At 48.0% G+C, this 26569-nt stretch overlaps 1 protein-coding gene across 6 annotated transcripts in view; it reads left to right on the top strand.

The window, feature by feature from the left end:
* Boc (BOC cell adhesion associated, oncogene regulated) overlaps positions 1–26569 on the top strand; it is a 77855-nt gene that overhangs the window by 48281 nt on the left and 3005 nt on the right. For 4 of the 6 annotated variants that reach the window (XM_058572876.1, XM_046425247.2, XM_046425246.2 and 1 more), the window contains 12 exons: positions 10984–11130; positions 12861–13004; positions 14562–14855; positions 15214–15486; positions 16898–17205; positions 20462–20624; positions 21027–21137; positions 21616–21822; positions 22170–22351; positions 22973–23078; positions 23424–23546; positions 25684–25905. In XM_058572876.1, coding sequence (XP_058428859.1) covers positions 10984–11130; positions 12861–13004; positions 14562–14855; positions 15214–15486; positions 16898–17205; positions 20462–20624; positions 21027–21137; positions 21616–21822; positions 22170–22351; positions 22973–23078; positions 23424–23546; positions 25684–25905 — 2280 coding nt within the window. Of the gene's footprint in view, positions 1–10983; positions 11131–12860; positions 13005–14561; positions 14856–15213; positions 15487–16897; positions 17206–20461; positions 20625–21026; positions 21138–21615; positions 21823–22169; positions 22352–22809; positions 22951–22972; positions 23079–23423; positions 23547–25683; positions 25906–26569 lie in introns of those variants that run through there. The other 2 variants (XM_046425250.2, XM_058572877.1) reach the window with 2 other exon arrangements.

The following is a 26569-nucleotide window of genomic DNA, read 5'->3' as shown; positions in this document are numbered from 1 at the left end:
TTGGATGTCCACCTCAAATATACCATGTGCTGGGGTAATTTAGGAACATCTCTCTTTGGAGCTACTATGAAGAAATTAGATTCCCTGTTAAGTCCAGCCCCTAGAGCCATTAATGGTCTCTTTAAACATAGATGTTTGCACACTGTCAGTGAAATGATTATTTCTCAACGTTTCTGGACTCGATTCAGCCCTCTGGATGTTTGACATTTCCACCTTAGATGAAGTTGTGCGATTGAAAATACAGACTCAGGGGTTCTGTTGTCTGGTCCCATCCGAGAGATGCTGGCAGAGTTGCAGGAACAGCTCATGGAGTCTCTTGCCTTGGAACATGGGTATTATTAGGAATTGTTTTGGACACAGGTAGCTCAGATTTCATGAAGGCTTTCAGTTCTGGATTTTAATTTTCCCCTACCTTGATTTTTAAAAAAAAAAAAATAGTAACATATATATAGTGTATGTATGTATGTATGTATACATACACACACACACACACACACACACACATACACTCACATATATATCTGTATCATGATTTTTTTTTGGCGGTGGGGGGGGGGTACCAGGGGTTGAATTCAGGGGCACTCAACCACTGAGTGACATCCCCAGCCATATTTTTGTATTTTATTTAGAGACGGGGTCTCAACTGAGTTGCTTAGTGCCTCACCATTGCTGAAGCTGACTTTGAACTCGCAATTCTCCTGTCTCAGCCTCCTGAGCCGCTGGGATTACAGGCATATGCCCCCGTACCCGGCTCTTTGATTTTTTTTTTACTGTAAAATTTACCTTCTGTTTCACAATATATATTCTTTTTTAAAAAAATAATTTAATGAATACCCATCTATGAATGACTCCACTTAGTAAGGAGAACATCACCAACACACTTGATGATTCTTTGTGTGTGTGTGTGTGTGTGTGTATGGTGGGGATTGAACCCAGGGCCTTGCACACATGAGGCAAATAAGCTACCAACTGAGCTATATCCCCAGCCCACTCACAGTATATATTCTTATAAGGCACTTCAATGCTTTGTGGACAAGAGGACGGGAGGAGAAATAGGCAGCATGCAAGGACTAATGTCAGTCAGTCCAAAAAATGTCTCTTTCATTTATAGCAACTTCTCTAGTGTTCTCCCAGAGTATATGAAAATATGAATAGAGGAATAAATTCTCTCTTCATAATCTAACTTCTGGCATTTAGTTTCTTTCCCAGTACCTTACCTCTAAATAATGTACTCTATCCACGAATCTTTCATTTATTTATTTTTTACTAAATAAGACAAAAATCTGAGTTTGTGAGTCTTAAATAAATGAAAACTATCCATTTCCCAGTGCTGACTTCTCTATTTGGATATTTTGGAGGCTGGTGTCCTAAGATTCGGTGTTTAGAGTTTCCTATAGTGCTGACTAAGATCTGGTCCCAGCCCTTGAGAACCTCTCAGTCTAATGGTCTAAGGCGGACTTTGGTAACTCATAAGCCATAAAGCAAGTCAGCCCCATTAGTTGCCTGACATGTGAACAGATTTCAGTGGATACTCAGAGACTAGTAATGATTCATTTCAGTTTCAGAGAACTGAGGAAAACTCAAGAGATGAGCCTTGAAGACTGTATGGGGCCACTCTAGTTTTAATTTTTAAAGTATGTAAATCCTTACATACTTTTCTAAGACCTTTAACAACTAAATTTAGCTCAACATTGTGCACTCACACCTAGACCGAGGACATTACTGGGATGGTGCAGATATTTCCACAGTGTGTTTCATTTCCGTACTGAGATGTTCCATAGAGAACCACCAGTAGCAATGTCTTGTCTCTTGCTACTCCGTCTCATTTCCCATTTCCTCCTATTTCTCATCTCTTTTACCTGTAGGGATGTACGTGTTCTGATTAAGAAAGGAGACCTGCGGTTTTTCTCTAGCCAACACTCTCCCCCACCCCGACCCTGTCTCCTGGCTCAGTCCACCAATGACTCCCTGACCAAACAAGAAGGAACCATTCGCTCCAAATTGGAAAAACATTTGTGTGTTGGCTTGGGTGTCCCTAGGAATCCTGTGCAGGCCCGTTGCTTTGTGATGAAGGGATGGCAGCGGGAAGAAGAGTTGGGGGAGGAAAGAAAACACAGGTGGCTTCCTGAGCCGCCCCAGGAGGGGTAGGGAATCTCTGGCTGAAAGCCAGGGCTGAGAGCGAGTCCGCCTCTGCTGTGAGGGACACAGACAGCTGCACACGGGTCCAGAGAAAAGGAGAACTCTCTTAGTTTGAAATTTAGTTATTCAAGTTATGTGCATTTTACTTTGCCAATTGGGCAAGGCAATTGTTGTAAGACAGTTTAGACCCCAAAAGGTATTAGGCAGTTTGCATATCTTAATAGAAAATGAGTAAGAAATACCTCTTAGCCTTAGGTCAAAGTCACATTAACTTTCTCAGACTTGTATAGATACAGGTGGAAATTCACATGTCACAAGAACTTTCCCTGATACTCTGACACAACACCACCTAATCCTGTCAGACCAGGTGCAAGCAAGCACCCTGACAGATCCATGGTATGAACTCTGTTAGGGCAAATGCCTGCCCCTAACAGCTAGGAGCCAATTCTGTATGTAGCAATGGTTGCCATTTACCGAGGACACACTTGACTCCCTCTTCCCTCAATCCATCCTTTGTACACACAGCCACATGCTTAAATAAAATCCTAGGTTCATTTTTTAAGCTAAGACAATAAGGGAGGGCCACATAGTGTGTTGATTCACTGAGCCTAGACAGAAGAACCTTTTGCACCAATCAATGATGAGGGACTGAGGGATAAATTGATTAGTTGGGTTAAAATCAGTGAAACCCCATTATGGAAAATGATATAAAACGGTTCCTTTATAATGAAAAGAAAAAAAAAATCCAGAGAAGAAATGAGTCCCTTGGCTTATTTTGTGTGGAAAAGTTTAGTTTCTACGTTGACCTTGTTTTTAGACTTTCAGCCATTTTTGAAATCTGGTAATAATCCCCCCAAATATAGAAAAGCATGTCAGCCCTGAAAAATGGACAAACTGTTCAATTTAAATTAAAGGGGACCACTTAACAGTGAGAAAATGAAGTAAGTCAAAGCAAAAAAAAAAAAATGCTGAGGCAAAAATAGCCTATTTTTTTATAATATTTATTTTTTAGTTTTCGGCAGACACAACATCTTTGTTTGTTTGTGGTGCTGAGGATCGAACCCGGGTTTTCTTTTCTTTTGTTTGATACTGTGGATTGAGCCTAGGGACACTTTACAACTGAGCTACATCCCCAGCCCTATTTATTGTTTGAGAGATGGTCTTGCTGAGGTGCTAAGGCTGACCTTGAACTTGCCATCTTCCTGCCTCAGCTCTCATATTTTTCTATAGGGAGACTTGTGCTTAATAGTGAGCATCTGTTCTTTTTTTCCAGTTAAAACATTTGGTAACGCCAGGAATCTTAGAGGCAAACTCAAGCCTGGGAAGGATGCTTTCAGCCCCCCTCCCACCTGCTTTTCCCTTTGTTTTGGGAATGGCACCTTCCTCTTTCCATTCCTTCCCACCTCCCTTGCATTACTAATTCTCTCCAGGAACCTTATCTTAATCCCCTCACCTTCACAAGTCTGGACTATGGTCTCTTCTTGGTTTCCTTCGTGTCCTGGGTTTACTTCTAGCACCTTCCCTTGCCGGGGTGTCTCTGCCCCAGGACAGGAGCCACTATTACCCATCTGTCCATGGGGCTTTACACAGCGCCTGGCACACGGAAGTTCTTGGGTAAACGTTGAGGAAGAAGAAAACTCCCTGATAAAATGTGTTTGAAATCTGCAAGACCAAGAAGGTCATGCAGGTAGTGAAAAGAGATTTCAAGATGTCTTCACCAAGTTCTGATGTATTAAAGGTTTTTAAGAAGTAAATAAAGGAGGAAGCAGGAACTCAGCCTGAAAACAGGTTGAAAATACAAAAAGATTAAAGACGGGTTTGTAAAAATTGATGAATATTAGAGAAGCATCAAAGGTATTAAAAAGAAATTAAATTCAGAGGAACCTCTGGAACCTTGAGGAGAGGTCTGTGACTGGCTCTATGTCCTGCCACACGATCACAGGGCAGATACCATGGCAAGATCATGGCGGACAGAATTGGCACACTGCTGCTGCTACTGGAAGTCACAGTTCCCAGGTGTGTGGGAAGAAAAAGTGGGCACCAATGAGTCCCCCTGTCCCCAGGACGGTGGCCCTGCCTCTCCCACCTGGAATTGGTTATAAAGGATATACCAAAGATCCCCATTCCCCAGCTCCATGGCCTCCATTTCTCTCCTGTCTCTCTTCCTGTGCAGGCCGCCAGCCCTGCTGAAGGCTGTTCCAGGATCCAGCTCTGGCTCCGATGAGTCCGGACCACCAGGATTCACATTAATTTTCCCATTGCAAAGTTTATAGTTTATATTTAGATGATCAGAGAAATATGTGTGATGTGGGTTGCTGACAAGTAAATCTTTTTTTTTTCCTTCTCTCTTTCTTCAGTGTATTTTTTTTTTCAAACCATTTCATTCCTTCCTCAAGTCCAAAAGAAACTCCCAGCTCTGTGAACCAGCCCTACCTCACAGCAGCACTGAAGTCTAAGATGGTCTACAGCCATCATCACTGTTCATCTGGCTGCCAGACTCAGTGGAGACAGGGCTCCATCTTTGACTTGTCTTTGAGGATTAATCACATTTCTTGTTCTCTTATGTCTTTTTTAAAAAATATTTTTAATTGGTTCAAGCCAAGAAATTCCTGAAGCCTTAGGCCAGCTTATTGCAAATCATTTAATGACATTGCAAAATATATTCTTTTTATTCTCTCTTCTTCCTCACACACTTCTCCCTTTATGGTCTCCTCCCCTGCCTACCCAGTTTCCTGTCTCCTGTCTTGACAATTTTTTGCCTTTATCCCATCCCCACATTGACTCTTTCATCTCTTCTCCATTCTCAGCTTGCTCCCACCATTCAAATCTGGGTGCACACCTCACCTCAACAGCAAGGAAAAATACAAGATTTGACAACCAATATGTTTGGCATCTGCAAAGTTGTTTTATTTTTTCCCCTCCCTATGGAAACTGTTTTATTTAAATAAAAGAGAGTATAGTATGTCTTGCTTTCATCAGAAAGTGTGTTTGAGAAATTTCATGTCATGTTTCCATGACTGTCAGGCGAGAGCTTTGTTTGGAGCCAAAATTATTTGTGCAATTGGACCAGCAGGAAAAAAAAAATCTCAAAGACAGTAAATGAATTTATCCACTGTCCCATCTGCGAAGTGAGGAGCAGTACTCACTCTGCCAACTTCTTCTCTAAGTTCTCTGCTAATCACAGTGGACTGGCTTAGGCAGCTATGCTGGTGAAGGAGATGGGGACCATGCTGGTGGGCATGCTCTGGTGAATGACTGCATCCTGTCTTGTGTTTTCTTTGTCTGTCTCGTATTAGATTAAAAGCTCCCTAAGGTTGAGAGGTATTTCTCCTTTATATTTTCTGCAGTGCCTGGTGCAATTGACAGTTCTGAGTGCTTGGTTGGCTGAATGAAGGCATCAATGATGCTTGGAGGATTACACTGTACCAAATGCTGACTACACAATATATTGGTTTGGCCCAGCTTTGTGAGGGGCAGTTAGGTTTAACTTTAGCCAGAGCTGCTCAGTTCCCCTAAAGTAAAAGCCTTAGTCACTTTCCCAAATGGGCAGTTTCAGACAAGCTTGCCCAGGATGTAGGAACCCTGTCCACTCTTCAGGTGCCAGGATCTTTGACTTCTTGAGCTCCATCAGCTGTATGTCTACTCTGCCTCTATAGTTGCCCCACGTCCTCAGTGGCTTTCCATTTTTAGAGTACTTTTCTTCAAGGACTAGCTATAGGGTCATGCCAAGCCATGATTCTTCAGGTGACTTAGGGTTTGGTAACAGCATATAATTCTTTGCCTGTCCATTCAGGGCATAAGGGAAGCCCTGCTTTGACAGAAGCCACACAGTGAGGCAGTGCCAAGGCCTTCCAATTTCAGCCAGGGCTCACCCTGAGAAATCTCTCAGAAGCTTGACTTCCCCTGTATGTGGTCCATCTCTCCAAAAGAGGCTGAGGTGCAGAGAAGAACCAGAGGGTCAGCATGCTACTGGGTTGCACTCCACTAAGGCCAAATTTTTCTGAGCTTTGTAACATCAGCATAGATATAACAAGCTGCCACAGGAACAATTCAAGGCTTGGAGGCCATGAGGGCTGGGGAATAGAATTATCCATCAGCACAGAAACCTGCCCATGGCCTTGAGGCTGCCGAGCCACCCTGGCAGCATGGCCAAATGAGCCCCATGCAGTGCCCATAATCTGGTGGGTCCCATTCAAACTTCAGCAGATGAGTGAAGGCTTGTCTCACAATCCTTGAGAACATGGAAGGAGGGTAAGACAGGACTATATGCAAGAACCTGCTTGGCCAAAAGACCAGAATTGTCAAGATGGAGATATTGAGGGTCCCTACAACATGCAGCCAAAGATGCCATATTATTTGACTTTTTACCTCAACAAAATAGAGCTTTGATTTTCAGCCTAAGAGAGGACACAGGGAGAAGACTGAATGAGGAAATACCTTGAAAGGGATTGTTAGGTTTATGGATGACACTGGGGACATTGAACCAATATCCAGTACACCCTATAACTGAACGTGTAAGAACCAAAATTGTGAGATAAGCCTACAATTAAGATTTGACAATTTATGCTGAGAATGAATGATCATCTATTAAATATGTAACTTAATTCATAGATCTACTGAGCTGCTTCTTTCCTTTTTCCTCCTCCTCTTCCTCTTCACCTCCTCCTTCTCCTCTTCCCTTCCTCTTCCTCCTCCTCTTCCTTTTCTTCTTCTTCTTTTGCTTCTTATTAATAAAGGAAGGATGGAGACCAGAAGGTGGTGAGAAAGAAGTTCACGGGGACTCAAGATAAAATTTGTCCATTTGTAGTTTCATATGTGATCCTGGTACGGACAGCCATACCACATGGATCTATAAGTCTTTTATTTGCTTTCTTTTTTCCCCTATAGCCAAGAACATGTATGTCCTTTGCACCCTTTAAATGTGACAGGAAACACATTATATGATGTGTGTTTGAATAAATCCCTGTAACATGCATTTGGCATTGGAGTACGTGCCAATGAGACATCAGAAGATACATTTTCCCTTTGGAATTTGAGCTTTTGAGGAGGAACCCAGCCAGGGTTCTGTACGGAGCCTAAAATATTATAGCCTTTCTCAGAAAGCACAAAGTTCTGTGACAAGAGGGCCTGTGAACCCAGAGATGGCTCTGAAAACCAGAACTTTTGGCCCATGGGAACTGAGAAACAACAAGAGTGGCCACTGGCATTTGATTAATGTGGACAAGTTAATGAAGTAGCGGGAAGAATGCACAGAGGCAAGATGCAAGAGGGGTGTGAGGAAAGGTGAGAAGCTTAAAATTGCAAAAACTTTATTCTAACACATTTCTCAAACACCCCAGCCAATAGGCAAGGAACAGGTGTCCTTTCAAACCACTTCCTAGGAAAACTGATCCATTCTTTGCTGCCTGGAGGCCAGCTAACCCCATCAGTAATTAAAGGGCCCATTTGCTGTGCAGCCCAGGACTCGGCCAGGAAACTGACTTTGCAGAGCCAAGGGCCTGGGAACAGGCTGTTTTCCTTCATATGCAGCCAGTTGGATCTCTCTGCATCTGCCCATCTGATGGCTGATTAGGCCATTATTGATCATGAAGTCTCCACCCCTTTCTGGCCTCCTTCCTGCCCAAAAATACTAGGAAAGGAGCTCTCTGATTTTTAGAACATACATCACTTCATTACTCTTGTCTTTGATCCTTTTAGTGAAACTCAAGTTTTACTCCAGCAGCCAAATTGGGAGTGTTTGTCTAGTTAAGCAACAGCTAAGGCTTAAGCTTAGGAGGCACAGAGAGGGGACACAGCCAAGGACCAAACTGCCGCTTATTTGTTTTGAAGCCAGGAAAGTTCGCCTGCCAGTGGGCGCTTGTGGGGATCTAGATGCCCAGCTGGGGTGTCCTGGGTCCTGTCTGCATGGGCTGTTGCACACATGTTGGCATCAGAACAGAGGGGCTGTCGGGGAGAATGGCTGATGGGTGCCCAGCTTTGTACCTCCCCCACTGCACAGCCTTCTGTCTCCACCCAAGCAGTTGTCAGAGGAGGCAACAAGAGCCAAGAGGGGCTTAAGGAGGCCCAGTGTTTTTAGCATGGGGTCTGTGAGGTGGGCCCTAGAGGAGTGCATGATCCGTGCCTGGATTAGCCCTCAAGTATAGTAGGAAGGAGCCTGGGGCCATTAAAATGGAGATGGCATTCTGATGCCAAACTCCTTTCAGTTGCTCACATCTTGCAAAATAATCTGTTAGGTTTAAGTACATTCTTGCTAGAGGCAAATTTCCTTGGAATGAGGCAAAGAAAAAGAGGGGATAAAAAGAACAACAACCCTTGGTGGAGTAGCCTTGAATTTATTAGACCGTGGAAGAGAGTGTTTCTCAGTGCTTGAGGAATTTTCCAGATACCCTGAGCTCACAGTCAGTCACTCATAGCTTGCTTTGTGAGAAGCCTTCTGACTTAGTAGGTACAGGACACACTGGCCTAAAAGAGGTTTAAGACCTCAGCATTTCTTTTTTAAGTTAATTGCTTTAAAAAAGCAAAGTTACTGACATTTAGCTAGAAGGCATTGATTCTGCAGCCCCCTTCCCGTAGTCCAAATCTTCCTCTTTTAAGAGAGAAAACTCCTTGGCTGTCTTGGCTGAGAAACTCACTCCATCAGGATTGGGCTACATAATTTTCAGGGCTCAATGCAAAAATAAAATGTAGGGCCCCTTGTTAAAACCTGACCCCTTCCAAAGGCTTGAATGCCCATGAAGCTGGCCTTGGGCTCAGCCTTCCGAACTATGCCTCCATTCCAGAAGGATCTGTAGAGCATTTGCTGTGTGTCCCACATAGCTGCTTAGGGTTGGTGTGTGCAGTACAAAAGTAATAGGCTTCCCACTAGGCACTTATAACAGGGTCAGATATCACACACACACAATTAAATAATGATGAGATAATTATTTAAAAGCCCAGGAGGCCCTATATCCACAGGAAGGAATCTAAGACAGCTCACCTTGGCCTATAGGTGGCACTCTTTCTGCCTGCAGGGTGAAATGGGGCAACAGAAGAAAGCCAGGCTGTCCGTCATCTACCCTGTTGATGAATAGCACATATTCTTAGTATACAATTTCACCTCTTTCCTGTGACCGTAGGAGTGACCTCTCAAGAAACATTCTGTTTTCAAAATAGCTTCTATTGGCCACACTTGATAAACTTTCCTGAAACATTTATATTTGTTGTACTAGGCTTTCGTCCTTGAGCTCACGACATAGACCAAACTCAACTAGGAAATTTGGATTCATAGGCAGCGTAAATGGGCATCTCGTACCTAACTGGTGGGGCTCGGTCTCCAAGTGTGAACATTTATTGTCTACTTGGGTCATGCTGAGTTTCAGGCTCAGAAGACACACATGTGAACAAGGCTTGGTCCCCAGCCCCTAAGGAGTTCACAGTCAACATTGTAATCAAAAGGACAATGATCCTTTCAGAGAAAAACGAGGATCTATCCTGTGCTGGCTTGGCTTGACTGAGAGCTTCTGGAAAATTCCATCAAGTCACAAGCCTCTTTGACCTCGCTGAATACCTTGAACACAGCTCACCTGTGGTGACAGTTGTTTATTTTTGGTAATTATCCTCTGTGAGAAACCTGATTCCCGCCTGCTCCTGTTGCCTTTTCCTGGTCTCTGGCGGAAACAACAAACAGGCAGGTGGAGTCTTGCAGTGAAATTGCAGTAAGCCCCAATGCTGATGCTATCAGTCCTCCAGGCTGAGCAGAATTTGGTGTGGTCAGCATTCTGAGAGATACTTCCAGGGCTCTCTGAGGACCATGATGAAGAAAGTCTAGATAAATGATTTTCATCTCTCCTACTTTATACTCCATTAGTTTTGTTTCCTCTTTTAAAACAAATTCAGCTCCATTCCTGAAAACCAAATTTCCAATTTGGAGTGTGGTTTTGTTGTACAAATGGCCCCTGTTTTGTCCAGCAACATCAGTCATTTGGCTCATACAAAGAGAAATCTGTTTTTGGACTCTCGGATTGTTTGGGAAACATCCTGCCCTTGTTCCAGATGAATCTCCATCCTTTCCCATTTTAGCGCTTAGTCTTCCTCCCACAGAGCCAAGACAGAAGAGATGGCCATGGGGCTGCCAGAGGCAGCAGCCTCCTGTCAGGACCCTGGGTTCCCCGACATGCCACTGCCCTTAAGCCATGCTGGGGTGTTGCCTACTGTCCTGGGAGATCCCTTTTTTGCTGAGGGGAACCCTATGGCATCCACAGAGTCCCAGCCACAGCCCTAAGAAGGATTAGTCATGACATGGAGTGTAGCTCCTGGGAGCAGGAATCGGCCTTCTGGCTATAACCATGGTTGGCGGTCAAGTGGAAATCTTGGGCCTGTCGCTCTTCACTATGGATATCTGAGAAGAAGAACCTGGGAAGCTGCTCTCGACTGAACTGGAGAAAAGGCTTCAATATTCTCTTTCATCATGTTCTTCCATCGCCATTGGCTGAGCCTCCTGACAGCTGTGCTCAGACATTTATGCCTTGACATTTATACCCATGTCCAGTGCAGAAGAACAGGGCCAACTCACCACCAAGTCCTAGTGTTACAGAAGAGCTCAGTCTGTTGGAGGCACTTCCTAATATAATTCCTTATACTTCCCCAGCTCATGTCTTATGTGTGTACCAAGCTGAACGCCCATTGTGATGAGGGCCACAACCGTCCATCCTTATAAACCCTGATAGACAAGATGCTCAGAAAGGATTCAGCACCCTGCCCCCAAGACCCAGCGTGCAGTTCTGCACTGTTGTTTGTGACTAACACCAGCCACCCTATCGTTTTCCTCTGTTGAGGTCTAACCAGCACCTTCCCTTCTCTCCACAGATCTCCAGGACTTCAAGTTAGATGTGCAGCATGTGATTGAAGTGGATGAGGGGAACACCGCAGTCATTGCCTGCCACCTGCCTGAGAGCCACCCAAAAGCCCAGGTCCGGTACAGTGTCAAGCAAGAGTGGCTAGAGGCCTCCAGAGGTGAGCAAATGAGCCAGAGCTCAGAGGCAAGGCCAAAAGGAGATCTGTCCTCCTCGGAACCCTCCCTACCCAACCAAACTGTGTCAGCTGCTGCCACCTCCCAAGGCCCATGACCAGGCTGGCCAGCTGTCTTCTGTCTTGACGTTTAGCCCTGTGGGGCCCACAGGGGTGGCTTTCCTTATGGAAGGCCTCTTCCTGTCATGGAGAATTTCTTCATCCTTTGAGGCCTTGGAAGATTTTTCCAAGCTGCTGCCATTTGATCAGGACGCTTAGCACACTGTTCCAGATGCCTAGCTGTGTGAGCCCCTTGCCATGGACACACACAGAAAGGCCACCTAACAAATTGAGTGCTCCCCATACAGCAACCTCCTCAGTGGAATGGGCATTCCTCTCCCATTTACCCAGTACTGTGCTGTCCTGGCAGCCACACCTCAGGCCACAGTGGGCGTGACAGCAGGTTCAGGGCAGGAGACCCTTTGAACACCCATGCAGTGATGAGGGCCACACAGTTCAACTTCATAAACCCTAATAGACAAGATGCTCAGAAAGTGCCAGCAGAGAGGCGAGACAAGGTCATTTCTTCCTACAACAACCCTGCCCAGGAGGCCAAGTCAACCCCACTTGATGTGACCCTGCTCAAAGTATGCACCTTTTATAGTGCTCTATAGATTTTCTGGTTATAAAAGGAATATATGTTCATTATAGAAAACGTAGAAAGCTATTTTTGAAATAGGTTAGAAACCCTAATCCTACTACTTACAAGTAACTGGAGACTGAGAGGAGAAGAGTATTAATCCCTATGTCCCCAGCTGAGGCTTGGCAACAGTCCCTAGGGGAGGTGCCATTCCATCTGGCACTTGCCTAAGCTCACACCTGGGTGGCCCAGCAGCAGGCAGGCACCAGGCTTGGTGACACCATGACTCCCCAGAGAGGCCACCAAGACAAAGATCAGAGATGATGGCCAGTGATCTGCCTGCCAGGAAGATGAATGCCACCCAGTTGCTGAGCTGACCAGAAGCTGTGAATCTGCCTCCTGCCTAAAGAACCTGAACACATGCCCAGGCCCACCCCATGGCCCCCCAGGAACAGGAGCAGACAAAGCCTATCAAACCAGCAATGTGCAGCAATGGGGAGGGCAGTGGTTGAGAGTTTGCATATTCCTCTCCAACAGCAGAAATTCAATAGTGAGGTAGCTCAGAGCAGTGACCATGACAGAGACTCCTGCGAAGTTCCAAAGTCAATTCCCTCCTTCTTGGTGGCTTGCAGAAATGACCGTATCTCTCCCATGTGTGCAGCATGGGCCCTTTAACTCTTAACAGTGGCTGTGAGGTGTGTGCATTAGGCCTTTTTACAAAAGAGCAAACAGGATCTGAGAGAGTGATTAACTTGTTCAAGATCCCATGGTTAGTATCCAGCAGATCAGAGCCTGAGCCCGGGTCTGGCCAACTCCAACCCCCGTATTCTTTCTATTCTCCCCCAACTCCCTTGAAAGTATAGAACACTCTTCTACAGATGCTCCCTAACTGGGAGGCAGCCAGCCAGCCATTAGCTGGTCAGTGAGCTTCTCACCCTGGCATTTCTGTCCCTCTTGGTGCAAGGTCTTATGGTGCATGCATCTTAGGCTTGGGCTTGTGTCCCCCACTCTGCACTCCTCACTCTTCGGGAGCTGCAGATTGTCATCTTCTGGGCCCAAACTCATCCCATCTCCCCTTCCCTTGCCATTTCTACAGACAACTACCTGATCATGCCATCAGGGAACCTCCAGATTGTCAACGCCAGCCAGGAGGATGAGGGCATGTACAAGTGCGCTGCCTACAACCCCGTGACCCAGGAAGTGAAAACCTCTGGCTCCAGTGACAGGCTGCGTGTGCGCCGTAAGGGCCAGGCTCACCTACTGGGGTGGGGGAGTATCACTGATGGAGGGACCGGCAAAGCTGGGAAGGGATGTCGGAAATTGGGGGCATCATAGTCCAGCTCCAGTTTTGTGTGCTTGTGGGTGGAGGGATGGCCACAAGGCCAGTGGGACACCCAGCACCCAACGAGGGTCCTTTTGTCTCTGGCCAGCCCCAGTGCCTTTCCCTCCCTACCCAGGGCCCTTGTTCAGGCAGGTGGAGGTCTTGTTGGTCACATTGGAACACTGTGGGGGACATCTTCTTCCTGCCATCTATTGACAAGTTTCCTTCACTGTTGCTACGCAAGTGAGATCAACTAGGATGTGTGTGCCAGGAAGGTGGTGGTGCTCAGCAGCTGACACAGTGTTTGCACGCCAGCTTTGCCCACCTAGTGTTCTCCCAGTCCTGTCCTTCTGCTCTGCAATGCTGGGTTGTGCCCAGAGCCTCCGTCTGCCTAGTACCTCCATTAAAGTGAAAAAACAGCTACCTCTTCTGAGTGCTTCTCTAGGGTTTCAGAGACTCAGTGAAGTGACATCACACATGAAGGTAGCTTTTTTTTTTTTTTTTAGTACCATGGATTAAATCCAGGGGCACTTAACCACTGAGCCACATCCCCAGCCCTTTTTTATATTTTATTCAGGGACAGGGTCTCACTGAGTTGCTTAGGACCTCATTCAGTTGCTGAGGCTGGCTTTGAACTCTCCATCCTCCTGCCTCAGCCTCCCAAGCCACTGGGATTACTGGTGTGCTCCACCACACCCAGCTAGAGCTAGTCTGTAGAGTCAGCACCTGAGAAGGATTTTCCCTGAAACTATTGAAGCTACATTTTATCCTAATTTTTTATCTGTAATTTTATATTTTTTTTCTTAAAAAAGATCTCCCAAACTGCAGAAGTTTTAGGTTTCTGAAACCTAGATCTGCCCCTGATTGACAATAAAGCAAAATCACAGATTCCATAAGCTCCAGGTCCCCCAGGAAGGCAGGGCATTGGAAAGCAACACACCTTCCAGTAAGTTCTGGGCAGCTTCTCCCCAGGTACTGAAAAACATCGTTGCTTCTTCACTGAGTACTGGACAAAGTCGTTGATTTGCACTTGGGGACCTTGCTATATGAAAAATGTGTATTCTTAAACAGTGGGTCCCCTTGGGCTCAGTGGGATGCTCACAGTGCAAGGGCACTTAGGGAAGAGACCCAGGGTGCGCTGACTAAGGTCAAGCAGGAAAAATTTCTCCCACTATTTAAATCATTTCACTCTCCCCGCCTTTGTCTGTCTTTGTCAACACCTAGTGTTACCATATCAGTTGTGTTCTCTGCAGAAGGAAGTTCTTGTTTCTAATAAGGAATTACATAGTCTGCCCTGCCTTACATAGATAGGTTATAGGTCATAAGTCTCTGAAGGGCCATTTGATCCAAATCCATGCTCCCTGGGGCTCTCCTGGGGCCAGCCCCCCACCCCCACCCCAGGCAGGCTGGAGGTGACTATCTGCAGGAAGCGCTGGTCTCACACATTCTATGTTCTTCCCCTCCTTGCTCCTCCAGGCTCCACTGCTGAGGCTGCCCGAATTATCTACCCCCTGGAGGCCCAGACTGTCATTGTCACTAAAGGCCAGAGCCTCATTCTGGAGTGTGTGGCTAGCGGGATCCCACCCCCTCGAGTCACCTGGGCCAAGGACGGGTCCAGTGTCGCTGGTTACAACAAGACGCGCTTCCTGCTGGGTAACCTGCTCATCGACACCACCAGTGAGGAGGACTCGGGCACCTACCGCTGCATGGCCAGCAATGGGGTGGGGGAGCCGGGCGCAGCCGTCATTCTCTACAACGTCCAGGTATTTGGTAAGTGCCTCATTAGGCCTTGACCTTCTCTCTGGTCTGTGTGGTCTTTCTAGAAGCAGATGACTCCAGGTCAGAGAGTTAGTCTTTGAAAGGCCACAGTTGAGTGAGTGGTGGAGGTGTACCACAGCTGGAGATTCTCCATGCTGGGGCAAGGGCCCACTGATCTGGACCTTCTTTAGACCCTTTCCTGTTGTGACTTGATGGAGGAGAAGTGGATCTTTCCTTCCCTTTACTCCTACCCATTAGGAAAAATCAAAGTCCTGGGGAAGAAGGCAGCCCCTCGGCCACATCCTCTTCCAGGCTGTCTGGCCCTAAAGAAGATGCAGCCCTACCCACACCTGCTTTTATTTTCCTGCAGAACCACCTGAGGTCACTGTGGAGCTGTCCCAGCTGGTCATCCCATGGGGCCAGAGTGCTAAGCTCACCTGTGAGGTGCGCGGGAACCCTCCGCCCTCCGTGCTGTGGCTAAGGAACGCCGTCCCCCTCACCTCCAGCCAGCGCCTTCGGTTGTCCCGCAAGGCCCTGCGTGTGGTCAGTGTGGGGCCTGAGGACGAAGGTGTCTACCAGTGCATGGCTGAGAATGAAGTTGGGAGTGCCCATGCCGTGGTCCAGCTGAGGACCTCCAGGCCAGGTGAGTGCAACCCAAGGCTCTGAGATTCCAGCTAAACGCACTCACAACCATTTTCTCAAATGAAGTCCAACTTAGAAAGCCAGCATTTGAACTAAATGAAGAAGGCTTTCAGTTGTCAATTCAAATTTACTTTAACTTATTAATAAGTCAAAGTGCATTTATCAGCTTGCAGAATCTGTGGGATCTTAAGGTTCCATGGAAATAAAGAAAAGCAGGTCTCTCCTCAGCTTCATTCCTACCAGCTGATGACTCCAGGGGCTGGGCAGTTACTATGTCAGCACCGGCTAGATAACGTGGGGGACTCAGAGCAACATGACAACCACCCACCTTCAAAAACATTCCTATGAAAGAGATGAAACTTACTAAGGAAACAATTTAAAAAACAAAATAAAATTGACCAAACTTTGCTATATCTGTGTATGAATGAATCACATTCCATTCTAATTTTATACATAACTATAATGCACCAATAAATAAATAAATAAAAGGCCAATAGAGTAGAGGAAGGGGATCAGAAAAGGGAGGAGAAGAGGAAAGAAGATGTTACTGGGGACTGAAATGGAAAAAAAAACCTGTAGTGTATGCATTTATGAATATGTCAAAATGAATCTCACTATTATGTATATATATTATGTATACTATAATGCACTAAACTTTAAAAAAGTTAAATAAAAATAAATAAATAAAACAATCCTTTGTGAACATTATCAAGTGCCACTTTCCTATGGTGGTAAAGATCAGGTGCGATGAAGGCTGGTGCTGGCAGAGTCTGTGGAAGTTTCTGGAAGGAATTGTTGTGGCTCTTAGCTCCCAGATTCTCAGAGGGCATTCCATTTCCTTCATGTCTCTAGTCTCCAGGTCACCTCAGTGGAGAAAGAAAAGGCCCAGTCTGTGTTGGTGTTAAGATCCTATGGTGAAGGGTTGGGGTGTAGCTCAGTGGTAGAGCACTTGCCTGTCAAGTATGAGGCCCTGAGTTCCATCACCAGAAACACACACACACACACACACACACAAATAACAATAATAATAATAATCCCACAGGGAAGGGACATGTTCCCACCCCCCAGCTAGACCAGAGAAGGAAAGTGCAGGGTTTCCATGTCTCAGGAGCAAATTGAGATTGTTCTCTCAAGACGCACCTCCTGAGGACACTGGGAGTCAGCAGGTTGCAGAGATGCTTGTCTGTAGCCCCAAGCTGCAGCAAGAGGCCTGGACCAGGTAGTGGGACATGGCAGGGCACGGACACTGGCCCTCTCTTCCACAGAGCCTGTCTATATGTCACATAGTGGGCTGATGGTGGCCTCAGGTCTTCTTTCTGACTTTGTTCTCAGTTTTCTCCCTGGAAGGTAACCAGGGGCACTAACACACACACTGTCTCTCTCTTTGTTCCTCTTTCCTGCTTGGTCCCCAGGCACGACCCTGAGACCCTGGAAGGATGATAAACCAGCCACTGCCACACCCGCTGCACTACCCTCCAGACCTGGCAGCCCTGACCAGATGCTGAGGGGACTACCGGCTCTCCTCAGGCCCCCAACATCAGTGCAGCCTGCTTCTCTGCAGTGCCCAGGAGAGAAGGGGTCAGTGGTTCCTGCCGAGGCCCCCATCATCCTGAGCTCGCCCCGGACCTCCAAGACAGACTCATATGAGCTGGTGTGGCGGCCTCGGCACGAGGGCAGCAGCCGGGCACCCATCCTCTACTATGTGGTGAAACACCGCAAGGTATGTCCCTGGCCTCGTGCCTCCGTCTCCCCTGGGTCCCCTACTCCCCACTGTTGATAATGTCCTCTGTCTCCTCGTTTGCCCATCCCTTCTGCTGCCAAGAGAGCTGGCCGTGATATGGGCAGGTGGCACCCTGAGATGCCCAGGAAGGGGCCAGGCGTAGGCCCTTCTGTCTGAGCTCTGTATTTATTTCCCAGAAACTAATGCCAACTTCCAGTCCTGGAGGTGACAGTTAGCAGGCTCCTAGTTACCATCACCATCCTCCCCTCCTTCCTCTGTCATTTGCTATTGATTTTGTTTTGTTTTTTAACCAAAGTAAGCTCCGCTAGGCACATACCTGCAGGAACTCTAGCATGGCAAGCTAGCTCTAAAGCCAGGAAAACAAATATTTGCAAACTGGTATTTTCTCTGGGCTAGAAAACACCCCTCAGTTCTCAGAATTCATCGTGGCTCTGGCTGACAAACAGGCATTTGAGCTGCAAGCACATGGTGTTGTTCAGACCTCAGCCATTTCTCCTTGACAGAGGAAGTCTGTCTGGGGGATGCTGGGGAGCTGTCAGGGAGGGAGTCTTGGTCTGTGACAGGCTGCGTGACAGAACTGGGCCAACCCCATGCTCCTGGATGCTGTCCTGCGAGGCAGGACAGGGCTTCCACACTTCATGGCTATGCAGGGAAGAGGACATGCGGTGCCCTATAAGAAAATATCCTGGAGATGTTTCTGTTCACCCCATGTATGTGTGATTTTTCTAAGTCCATGTGATAGAAGTTGATTGTTCTTAAACAGATTTTTTAAAGTTTTTATTGGCATTATAACTGCTGGATTTTATTATACATGTATGTTGTGGTTGCTTATAAAAGCGCCGTGTGCACTTGGTAGAAAACATAGGAATCCATAACGTGGAACTGAAGGTCTCAATCCACTTTTTCCTTTTCAAAAAACAAACAAGAAAATAAACTCCACCCTGCATGGCAGAAGGCAGTAACCCTCCAGAAGCCATTTCCCTGCTGCGAACCCCACTGGCTCTTGCAGTTTGTCCTTTTCTTTTCCTTCACATACTCTCCTGGAAGACCTGGGGAGGGGCAGGGGCCCACACTTGCTGGGAGGCTCAGTGTCAGGCTCAATGCAAGCAGCTTTACGTCCACAGAGACAGGGGTCAGAAACCCTCATACGGCCCAGTGGCCCCTGTTGTCCCTGTGCTGCCTCCTGTGCAGGGGTCTGGGCGGGGCGGACCCTCATCAACCCTCAGCCAGCAAAGGGGGGTGAATGAGCTTGGAACAAGAAGCAGCCTTGTTCGGCACATGTTCCAGGGCAGGGCTGGTCTCCATCCTCACTTCCCCCTGTAACTGGACACCTCCATCTCGAGTTGTAGACAAAGATCAGGGCAGGCCAAATGCCCAAGGCCCCCAAGAGACAAAAACCAGCATGAGAGCAAGAATAATATTTTTCAGGCCAATAGGTGGCCACGAAACTGCCTCCCACAAGAGGCAGGCTGGCAAAGGCCGAGCCGTGGCGATCCGGAAATGCCAGGCTGAGGCCGCATTCACCCTCTCAGTGTGTGTGACAGTGACTAATTACCCTAGCATTTCTTATTTTCATTTCTATGCCCAGTGGAAGTGCAAGGCCAGCGCCGGGAGGGCAGGGGAGAGTGGGGGAGGCAGGGAAGCAAGAGTCCGGACAGGGTTCCTGCTGGGTCTGGCTTCTATTAGGCTCCGGCCTGTGGGGCGCTTGGAGCTGTTAGGTGGATGTTGCCAAGGCAGAAATTATGCCTTGAAAGCCAATCCTGCTTATGGAACTCGCATATCTTAAACATCATCACTCAAGAAAGAAATTTGAAATCAAAAGTTAGAGTTTAAGTTATGTGTTTTTTTGTCCAGGTTCTTTCGGGGGATTGCGAATCATTCAGCTAAGTTTCACTTTTTCACTTGCACAAAGCAAGTTTTCCTTCCTGGTACATCTGCAGACCCGGGCTACTGTGTTTGGGTTTCCAGCATCACTGGGGATTCTCAGTTTGTAAAATCTTCTCCCTTTGGAACGAATCCTGGAAGCCTGACATTAATGAGCCTAGACCATCCCTGTCCCTTGAATGGTCGGTTTTGTTCAGCTTTGGAATATTCTGCTTGGGAATAGGAGTTTTCCTCACCAGCTGTTCTCTGCCTTCAGCAAACCTCGACTTCAGGTTCCAACAGAGATGCAAAACTGGCCCTTAAGTGCTTGTCCTTGAAGTTGGCAGATGACATGAAGTAGTTTCTCATAGTCAGCTGTTGGGGGCCTGGAACCCTCTTATTTTTTTCTTTAGCTTTAGAGAGTTAGTCACTAAAAATTCACAGATAATATTTGCAATTTATCTGTAGCTTTTACGTTCTAAGCAAGGACTGAGGAGAGGAAAAGATTATAATGTTAGAACCCTCACCTGGCCAAAGATGTGGGGAGGGGTGGGGGCCCACACTTGCTGGGAGGCTCAGTGTCAGCCTCAATGCTAGGAGCTTTACGTAAGTCATCGTCAGAGTCACCTGAGAGATTTTCTTTGCCTGATTTTAGAGCTCAGAGAGCCAGGGAACTTGCTTAGAGTTACGCAATCCGGACTTGAACTCAGGGCTCTGTGCTCCCAGGCTCCTCATTCTAGGACAGGTCACTGTATGGGCTATGGTTTGGAGTCAGATCAGGGTTTCTGTGCTCACCAGCCATGCAGCCTTGAGCAAATCCCTCCTCTTTGAGCTTGGTCTTTCCTCTTGTGACTGGGAGCAGTGTCAATGCCATCACTTGGGCCTTGTGAGGGCAGATGAGGTAGTGTGTATAACCCCTAAGTCTGTGCTTTGCACATAGTGAGTGCCCAGGACATGCTGCTGTCTGACCACTGCCACTGCTCTTGTCATTATTCTCACTACTGTCTCACTAGAGTAGAGACTGGAGGAGCGAGGTTTGGTTCAGACACAGCAAGGAAAAGTCAGCCATGAGGGTTTGGGAAGTATAGCTGGGAGGTCTTTGGAAGGACCCTCTGTAGTTTCAGTACAGCCTCCAGATCTGCCACACTGAGCTTCTCTTGATGGTATCATTAGATGGGGAGACCAGGAAGCCCAACCTGAGCACCCCAGTGAGGTTGATGGCCAGTCTGAGCTCTGCAGTGCCCTCTGCCCCTAAATTGGTCCTCCATCCCCTCCTCCTGACCTACACCTGTTAGTCTACTGTGCTTACAAGACACAGCCACCTGTAGCACCAGGGGGAGATGCTGGTCCTTACACCAACCACCTTCTCCAGCAGGTCACCAACTCCTCTGATGACTGGACCATCTCTGGCATTCCAGCCAGCCAGCACCGCCTGACCCTCACCAGGCTCGACCCGGGGAGCTTGTACGAAGTGGAGATGGCAGCTTACAACTGTGCTGGCGAGGGCCAGACGGCAATGGTCACCTTCCGAACTGGTAAGGTCAACATGGGCACAGCTTGGGGTTTCCACAGCCAAGCAAGTTGTACCAGGCCTGGGTGGGAAATCCTGCCCACCTTGCCCCACCCAGTCCCTGAGTGCGCTGTCCTTCTTCTCCACTGCTGTCTCCCTGTGGCTTGGGTGCCCAGGCTGAGGTTTCTCGCCTCATCAGAATGACCAGCCAGCCTCTTTGGCATCTCTTGGCCCTCTTTGTCATGGAGTTGGTGGCACACCATGACAGTATCAGGCAGCACTGCCATCTGACCTCACTGTCAGCGTCCTGTGTTCTTACTTGCCTCACCTTGTCGCAGCCCTTACCAGAGTCTCAGACAAAAAGGACTCTGTGGGAAGGTCTAATGCATGCTGTGCCCCTTGCTGATCTCAACCTATTTCCACCCAGGGCGGCGTCCCAAACCTGAGATCATAGCCAGCAAGGAGCAACAGATCCAGAGAGATGACCCTGGAGCCGGTCCCCAGAGCAGCAGCCAGCCAGATCATGGCCGCCTTTCCCGTAAGCCCCCAGCAGTTGGGATCAGCAGGTGGGGAGGGGTGAGGAATAGTGAAAACTGGACCACCCTGTTGTGCCTGTTGCTGCAGGTCGAATGAGGTTTTGGTTCTGAAGATCCAGAAGTCTTTAAGACATTTTCTTGGCATTTCCCCTATTGACCATAATGAGAAAATACAGATTGAAGCTTTTCAAATTAAAAGCTGGAGTCACAATTACGCTGTGGGTCCAGAGAGCAGCGGAGGGTGGGGGTGGGGGTGCGGAGGACAGTAACTGGCCCTTGGCCCTTCGCACTCTGGCTTGAGTAGCTGAAGGGGTCTTGGTGTGAGGCTTCTCCTGTGCAGGAGGACCTCATGGTGGGTGGAATGCTGAGGGGAGGGGCAGGTCCTGTTGAGACAGGCCAGTCCAATCAGAAAACAAGGTTGTCTCACAGTGTCCTCTTCCTTTTCCTTCCCCCCTCCCTCCCTGGGCATGATCTTCATAGCCCCAGAAGCTCCAGACAGGCCCACTATCTCCATGGCCTCTGAGACCTCCGTGTATGTGACCTGGATTCCCCGTGGGAATGGTGGCTTCCCAATCCAGTCCTTCCGTGTGGAGTACAAGAAGCTAAAGAAAGTGGGAGACTGGATCCTGGCCACTAATGCCATCCCTCCCTCACGGCTCTCGGTGGAAATCACAGGCTTAGAGAAAGGTAGGGGCCTGGCCACTCTCCTGCCCAATCCCTGGGCTGCCCTGGGCCACACTGAAGAAGAAAATGAGCCTGGGAGGCTTGCTGCTCGGTCCTCCAGCCACCAGCATGCCCATATAGATAGTTTATGGTTCTGCCTGGGTCCTAAAAGACCCTCCTTCTCTCTCTCTGCAAGAGTCCAGAGCCATTTCCTGTGTGATTCCTCTCTGATGAGGATGGGCATTCTTGTGAGTCCTTTGGGGACTTGCTCTTGGGGTGGGCTGCCCAAAACATCCCTCGAGGCTGGGCCCTGTTGGGCTGTGGGGGAATGAAAGGGCCTTTCCTGAGTTCCCATGGGTCTCTCTCACCAGGCACCTCTTACAAGTTCCGAGTCCGAGCTCTGAACATGCTGGGGGAGAGCGAGCCCAGTGCCCCCTCCCGGCCCTACGTGGTGTCAGGCTATGGTGGCCGCGTGTATGAGAGGCCAGTGGCAGGTCCTTACATCACCTTCACGGACGCTGTCAATGAGACCACCATCATGCTCAAGTGGATGGTAAGTGACCTTGCCATGGACAGCCATGGGAAGAAGGGGCAGAAGCTACTGTCGGGTAGGAACTTGGTAGATGGTCCCTCTGCGGCCTTAGCCCCTGTCTAAGACACCTCCCCTATGTGTCCCTCCACCTAATGCCTGAGAACTGGCTCCCCACAGTGCACCAGAAAGCCTGATTGGTGGAATTTGGGAGGCTCTTGGCAGCTGCTATTAGGGGTCTCCTGTTGGGTCTGGTGCCTTGACCCAGTAGATACCCCAAGCTGGTTCCACCCACCCTCCTTCCTGCCCTTTTCCTGACACCACAGAGAACCCCAGCACAATTATTAGGGTCTCTTTTTAACCAGAGATAATGACCCTTGTCTGCCCAGGGAGGCTCAGGAGGGACTGAAGTCTTTGAAGAAATCTGTTTCCAGAAGCTTGGGGACCTCTAGGCAAAATAAAATAATGTGTGATCTCCACAGCCTTCTTCAGAGAACCCCAGGGACTGCATCAGGAATGTTCGCCAGGGGCCCCCAGTGCAGTTCACACTCTAGACTGGGGTAGCACTTCCACACCCCAGCCGTTTTGCTCTGATGACGAGGTCTCTGCTCCACTGTCAACATGTCTCTTCTCCATTTCCTGTAGTATATCCCAGCAAGTAACAACAACACCCCAATCCATGGCTTTTATATCTACTATCGACCCACAGACAGTGACAATGACAGTGACTACAAGAAGGACATGGTGGAAGGTGAGAAGCACTTGGTGTGGTTTCGTCTACCAGCAAGGGGTCTGGTGTTGGTGACACCTGGTAAAGCATAAAACCTGGGTCTGGCATAGTACAAAGCATCTGTGCTCCGTGCCACAGAGTCAGGATACACACAGATCTGTTCAGTTAAAAAGCCCACACGCTCCCTTCCCATAATGATAGACAATGGGAATGCAGGCGGACCCCTGGGACATTCCCTCCTGTGTGTCTCTACCATCTCATTGGCACCAGCCCCAGATGTTCAGCCTTGAGTCCGACCATGAGATCTGGGCAAAGTCAGATCTTCAGTCACATCATCCTGCACAATTTTCTTCCTGTCTTTCCCAGGTGATAGGTACTGGCACTCTATCAGCCACTTGCAGCCAGAGACCTCCTACGACATTAAGATGCAGTGCTTCAATGAAGGCGGGGAGAGTGAGTTCAGCAACGTGATGATCTGTGAGACCAAAGGTGATTCTCCTTGGGTTCTCCTCTCCCTCTGTGCTACTTCCAGCAGGGTAGGGCACAGTCACTGTCCACATCATGCTGGGTGTCTCTTTCTCAAGAAGACTCCTTATTTTCCAAATACCCTATACCCATGAACCCTTCTGCTTGTTTGCTTGAGCCTCGTGTTAAGGATAAGTGAATCACCCTCAGGATGATTTCAGAAAACTTTGGAATTATCCATAAACTCATTGTTAAGCTGGGAACTTTTTATAATTACTTGATTCCTGCCATGATATGCGGTACTTATATTGGTTGGTTTATTTAATTGAGAAACTAAAACCTCATGAGATGAGGAAGAAACTGAGCCTCAGGAAACTGCATACATTGGCCAAGATCATGTGGCCAGTCAGTGACTCTGGAACAGGTCCATCTAACTACCAGCCTGGGTTCTTTCTCACCATAAAACATGTTAAACATATTCAAATAGCAACTTGTTAATATCTGCACATTGGTCCGTCGGGTATATAACATTATCTCCATTTTTTAAATACTGAAGGTGAGATTAAGCAGTTATATTGCAAAAGACATAATCAGGATAAGATCACAAACGAATAGAAGTGGAGATAAAAACATGTTTTTTTCAGTCTTTGAGACATCAACATTCTTTTTCCTACTTTGCATTGCTTTCAAATACCTGCTGAGGACCTACAGTGTCCAGTCCTGCCCTCTTCCCCCAGGTTCAGGGACGGGAGTGACAGATACATGCAAAGTGCCAAATCCTGCATCAGGTGGCACAGAGAGGCCCCCAGGGAAAGAACAGAGGCTCACCAAGCCTTCATGCTGGTCTTCTGGACTAAAATGAGGAGAGAGTAGCCTGGGGATAGGTCAAGCCTGAAAGTATCCCAAATGGCTGCAGCATCCAGTGGGAGGATGAGAGAGAGAAGCTCAGAGAAGAGGCCAGAGACAATGGCAGGCAGCAGGTCCTGAGGACCTGAGGCTGAGCTCCGGGTCGGCAATGGGAACCTCTTGAGGCTCTGGAGTGAGGGAGGGTCGTTGTTGGATCTGTTTGCCGAGAAGGGCCACCAGTAACCCTGCAAGGGGTAGACAGCTGGGAGAGAACTGGGGCCCAGAAATGAAGGACATGAGAATCATTTGACCACTTTTCTGAGGAGGTGTGGGCAGGACCAGGACTGATTGCATGCAGGGCTGGGAGACAGAAAAGAGATAAAAGTAAACTTTGAGGTTTTAACTCAAAAGAGCTTCAGGTGTTATTGCCCTTTATTGAAATGAGGGAGGTAAACAGAGAAACAGTTTTCTTGAGATAGGACAATGTAAAACCTCTTGAAGATTGACTGAGTATCTGATTCTCAAGTGGAAAGTCTACTGCCTGGGGCAGGGGTCCCATGGGGACATTGATATGGGAGGGTTTAGGATATAGGTGGAAATGGTGGGACTAGAAGAGAACACACAGAGGCAGTGGACCAAGAGGAGCCAGGGAGAGTTCCCCAGGTCTGAGGAAGCAGAAGGAAGAGGCAGGAAAATGTGGAATATCACTTGTTGGAGGCTCCAGGAAGTCGAGGGAGGAGAGATTTGTGAAAGAGTGAATCATGTCAGAAACACTATAATAGCAAAACCCACATGGGAAACTTACGACCTTGACTTTCCACCTTTGAATTGGCATTTCCCCATTACTCTTCGTCTCATCAAGTCCCTGAATGCTCTGCATCCTGAGTGAAAGCCTCCTATGTCACATTCCTTCATCCACTCAGAACAGTAAATTTGTGTTTAAATTCTTCCACTCCCAATTCTTTTGCTGGTTTTGTGAGTTGTTAATATTTTCTCCCAAAAGGTCTCCAGTTATTCTTTTAAAAAAACAAAGCCACTTCTGCTCAGTCGGACCCAGTGCCGGTCTCACAAATGTATTTTGAAATAGAAGGTTCGGGCCTCCTCAGCACCACCAAATTTCACATTGGATACCAATTTCATGCAGAGTATGGACATGATTTAAATAAGGAATTCAAAATAAGGAATTGTGAGGCCCTATGTTGAGTTTCATCCCGTTACCTATACCCGTGGAATTGGGGTATTTTCTTTTTCAATTTACTTGGGAGGGAAATGTCAAAGAAATAGATGCTGACGTGAGTTTTGTCCACCATTGCAGCTCGGAAGTCCTCGGGTCTGCCGGGGAGACTCCCACCCCCAACTCTGGCCGCACCACAACCACCACCCCTGGAAACCATAGAGCGGCCAGTGGGCACCGGGGCTATGGTGGCACGTGCCAGCGATCTGCCCTATCTGATTGTCGGGGTCGTCCTGGGCTCCATTGTCCTCCTCATCGTCACCTTCATCCCCTTCTGCCTGTGGAGAGCCTGGTCTAAGCAAAGTGAGTGACATCAGGAGCCTGGAGAGGGAGCCTGGGCCTCCCAGTCCTCCCAGAGGGCCTCTGCCCAGTTCAAGACCAGTAGTGCCCCACTCCACATCCATAGGCAGCTTGAGCTCCAGGGGCCCCTGGAGGTCTCCCAGAGCCAGAGAATGCCCCAGACTGGGCTCATGCCCCCTAGATCCTTTACTGAGAGAGTGTGAAGAGGCAGACATTGGTCGGCCCTCTTGGTGTCTCCAGCTCAGTGCTTACCTGGTTCCATCCTCTTTGATGCCAAAGCTGCCTCTCTGACCTCATTTCACGTTTGCCAACTGCCCCTGCCTCTTCCCAGCAGCCATTTGCTGCCTCTGTTCTGGACCTGGAGCTACCTTGAGCGTTCCCCTTTCCCCTGCTTCCATCTGCTAATGTGTCTCAAACGGTGACACATATGGCTGCCTACCCTCACTTCATGCTCTTTTTCAACTGCTTTCCCCCCACACTTTACCCCTGTTCTCCCCACTCCCCTCCTCACTGCATAAGAAAAAAGTTAGGAAGAAATAGGAGTCAGGAAGAAGGTTCTGAGGGAAAACATTCTCCACCCCTTGGACGGTGTTATCTCCCCACCTGCATCGTTGGACCCTGGCAGGGAGTGGGGCTTTTTCAGGCTGCCCGAGGCTTCCTTGGCCTA

Source organism: Marmota monax, unplaced genomic scaffold (assembly GCF_021218885.2).
Source record: "Marmota monax isolate L192 unplaced genomic scaffold, Marmota_monax_Labrador192_F-V1.1 WCK01_AAM20220418_F8-fsc00119, whole genome shotgun sequence".
NCBI lineage: Eukaryota > Metazoa > Chordata > Mammalia > Rodentia > Sciuridae > Marmota > Marmota monax.
The sequence above is the reverse complement of the archived record's forward strand: the minus strand, read 5'-3'. Positions and strand labels throughout refer to the sequence as shown.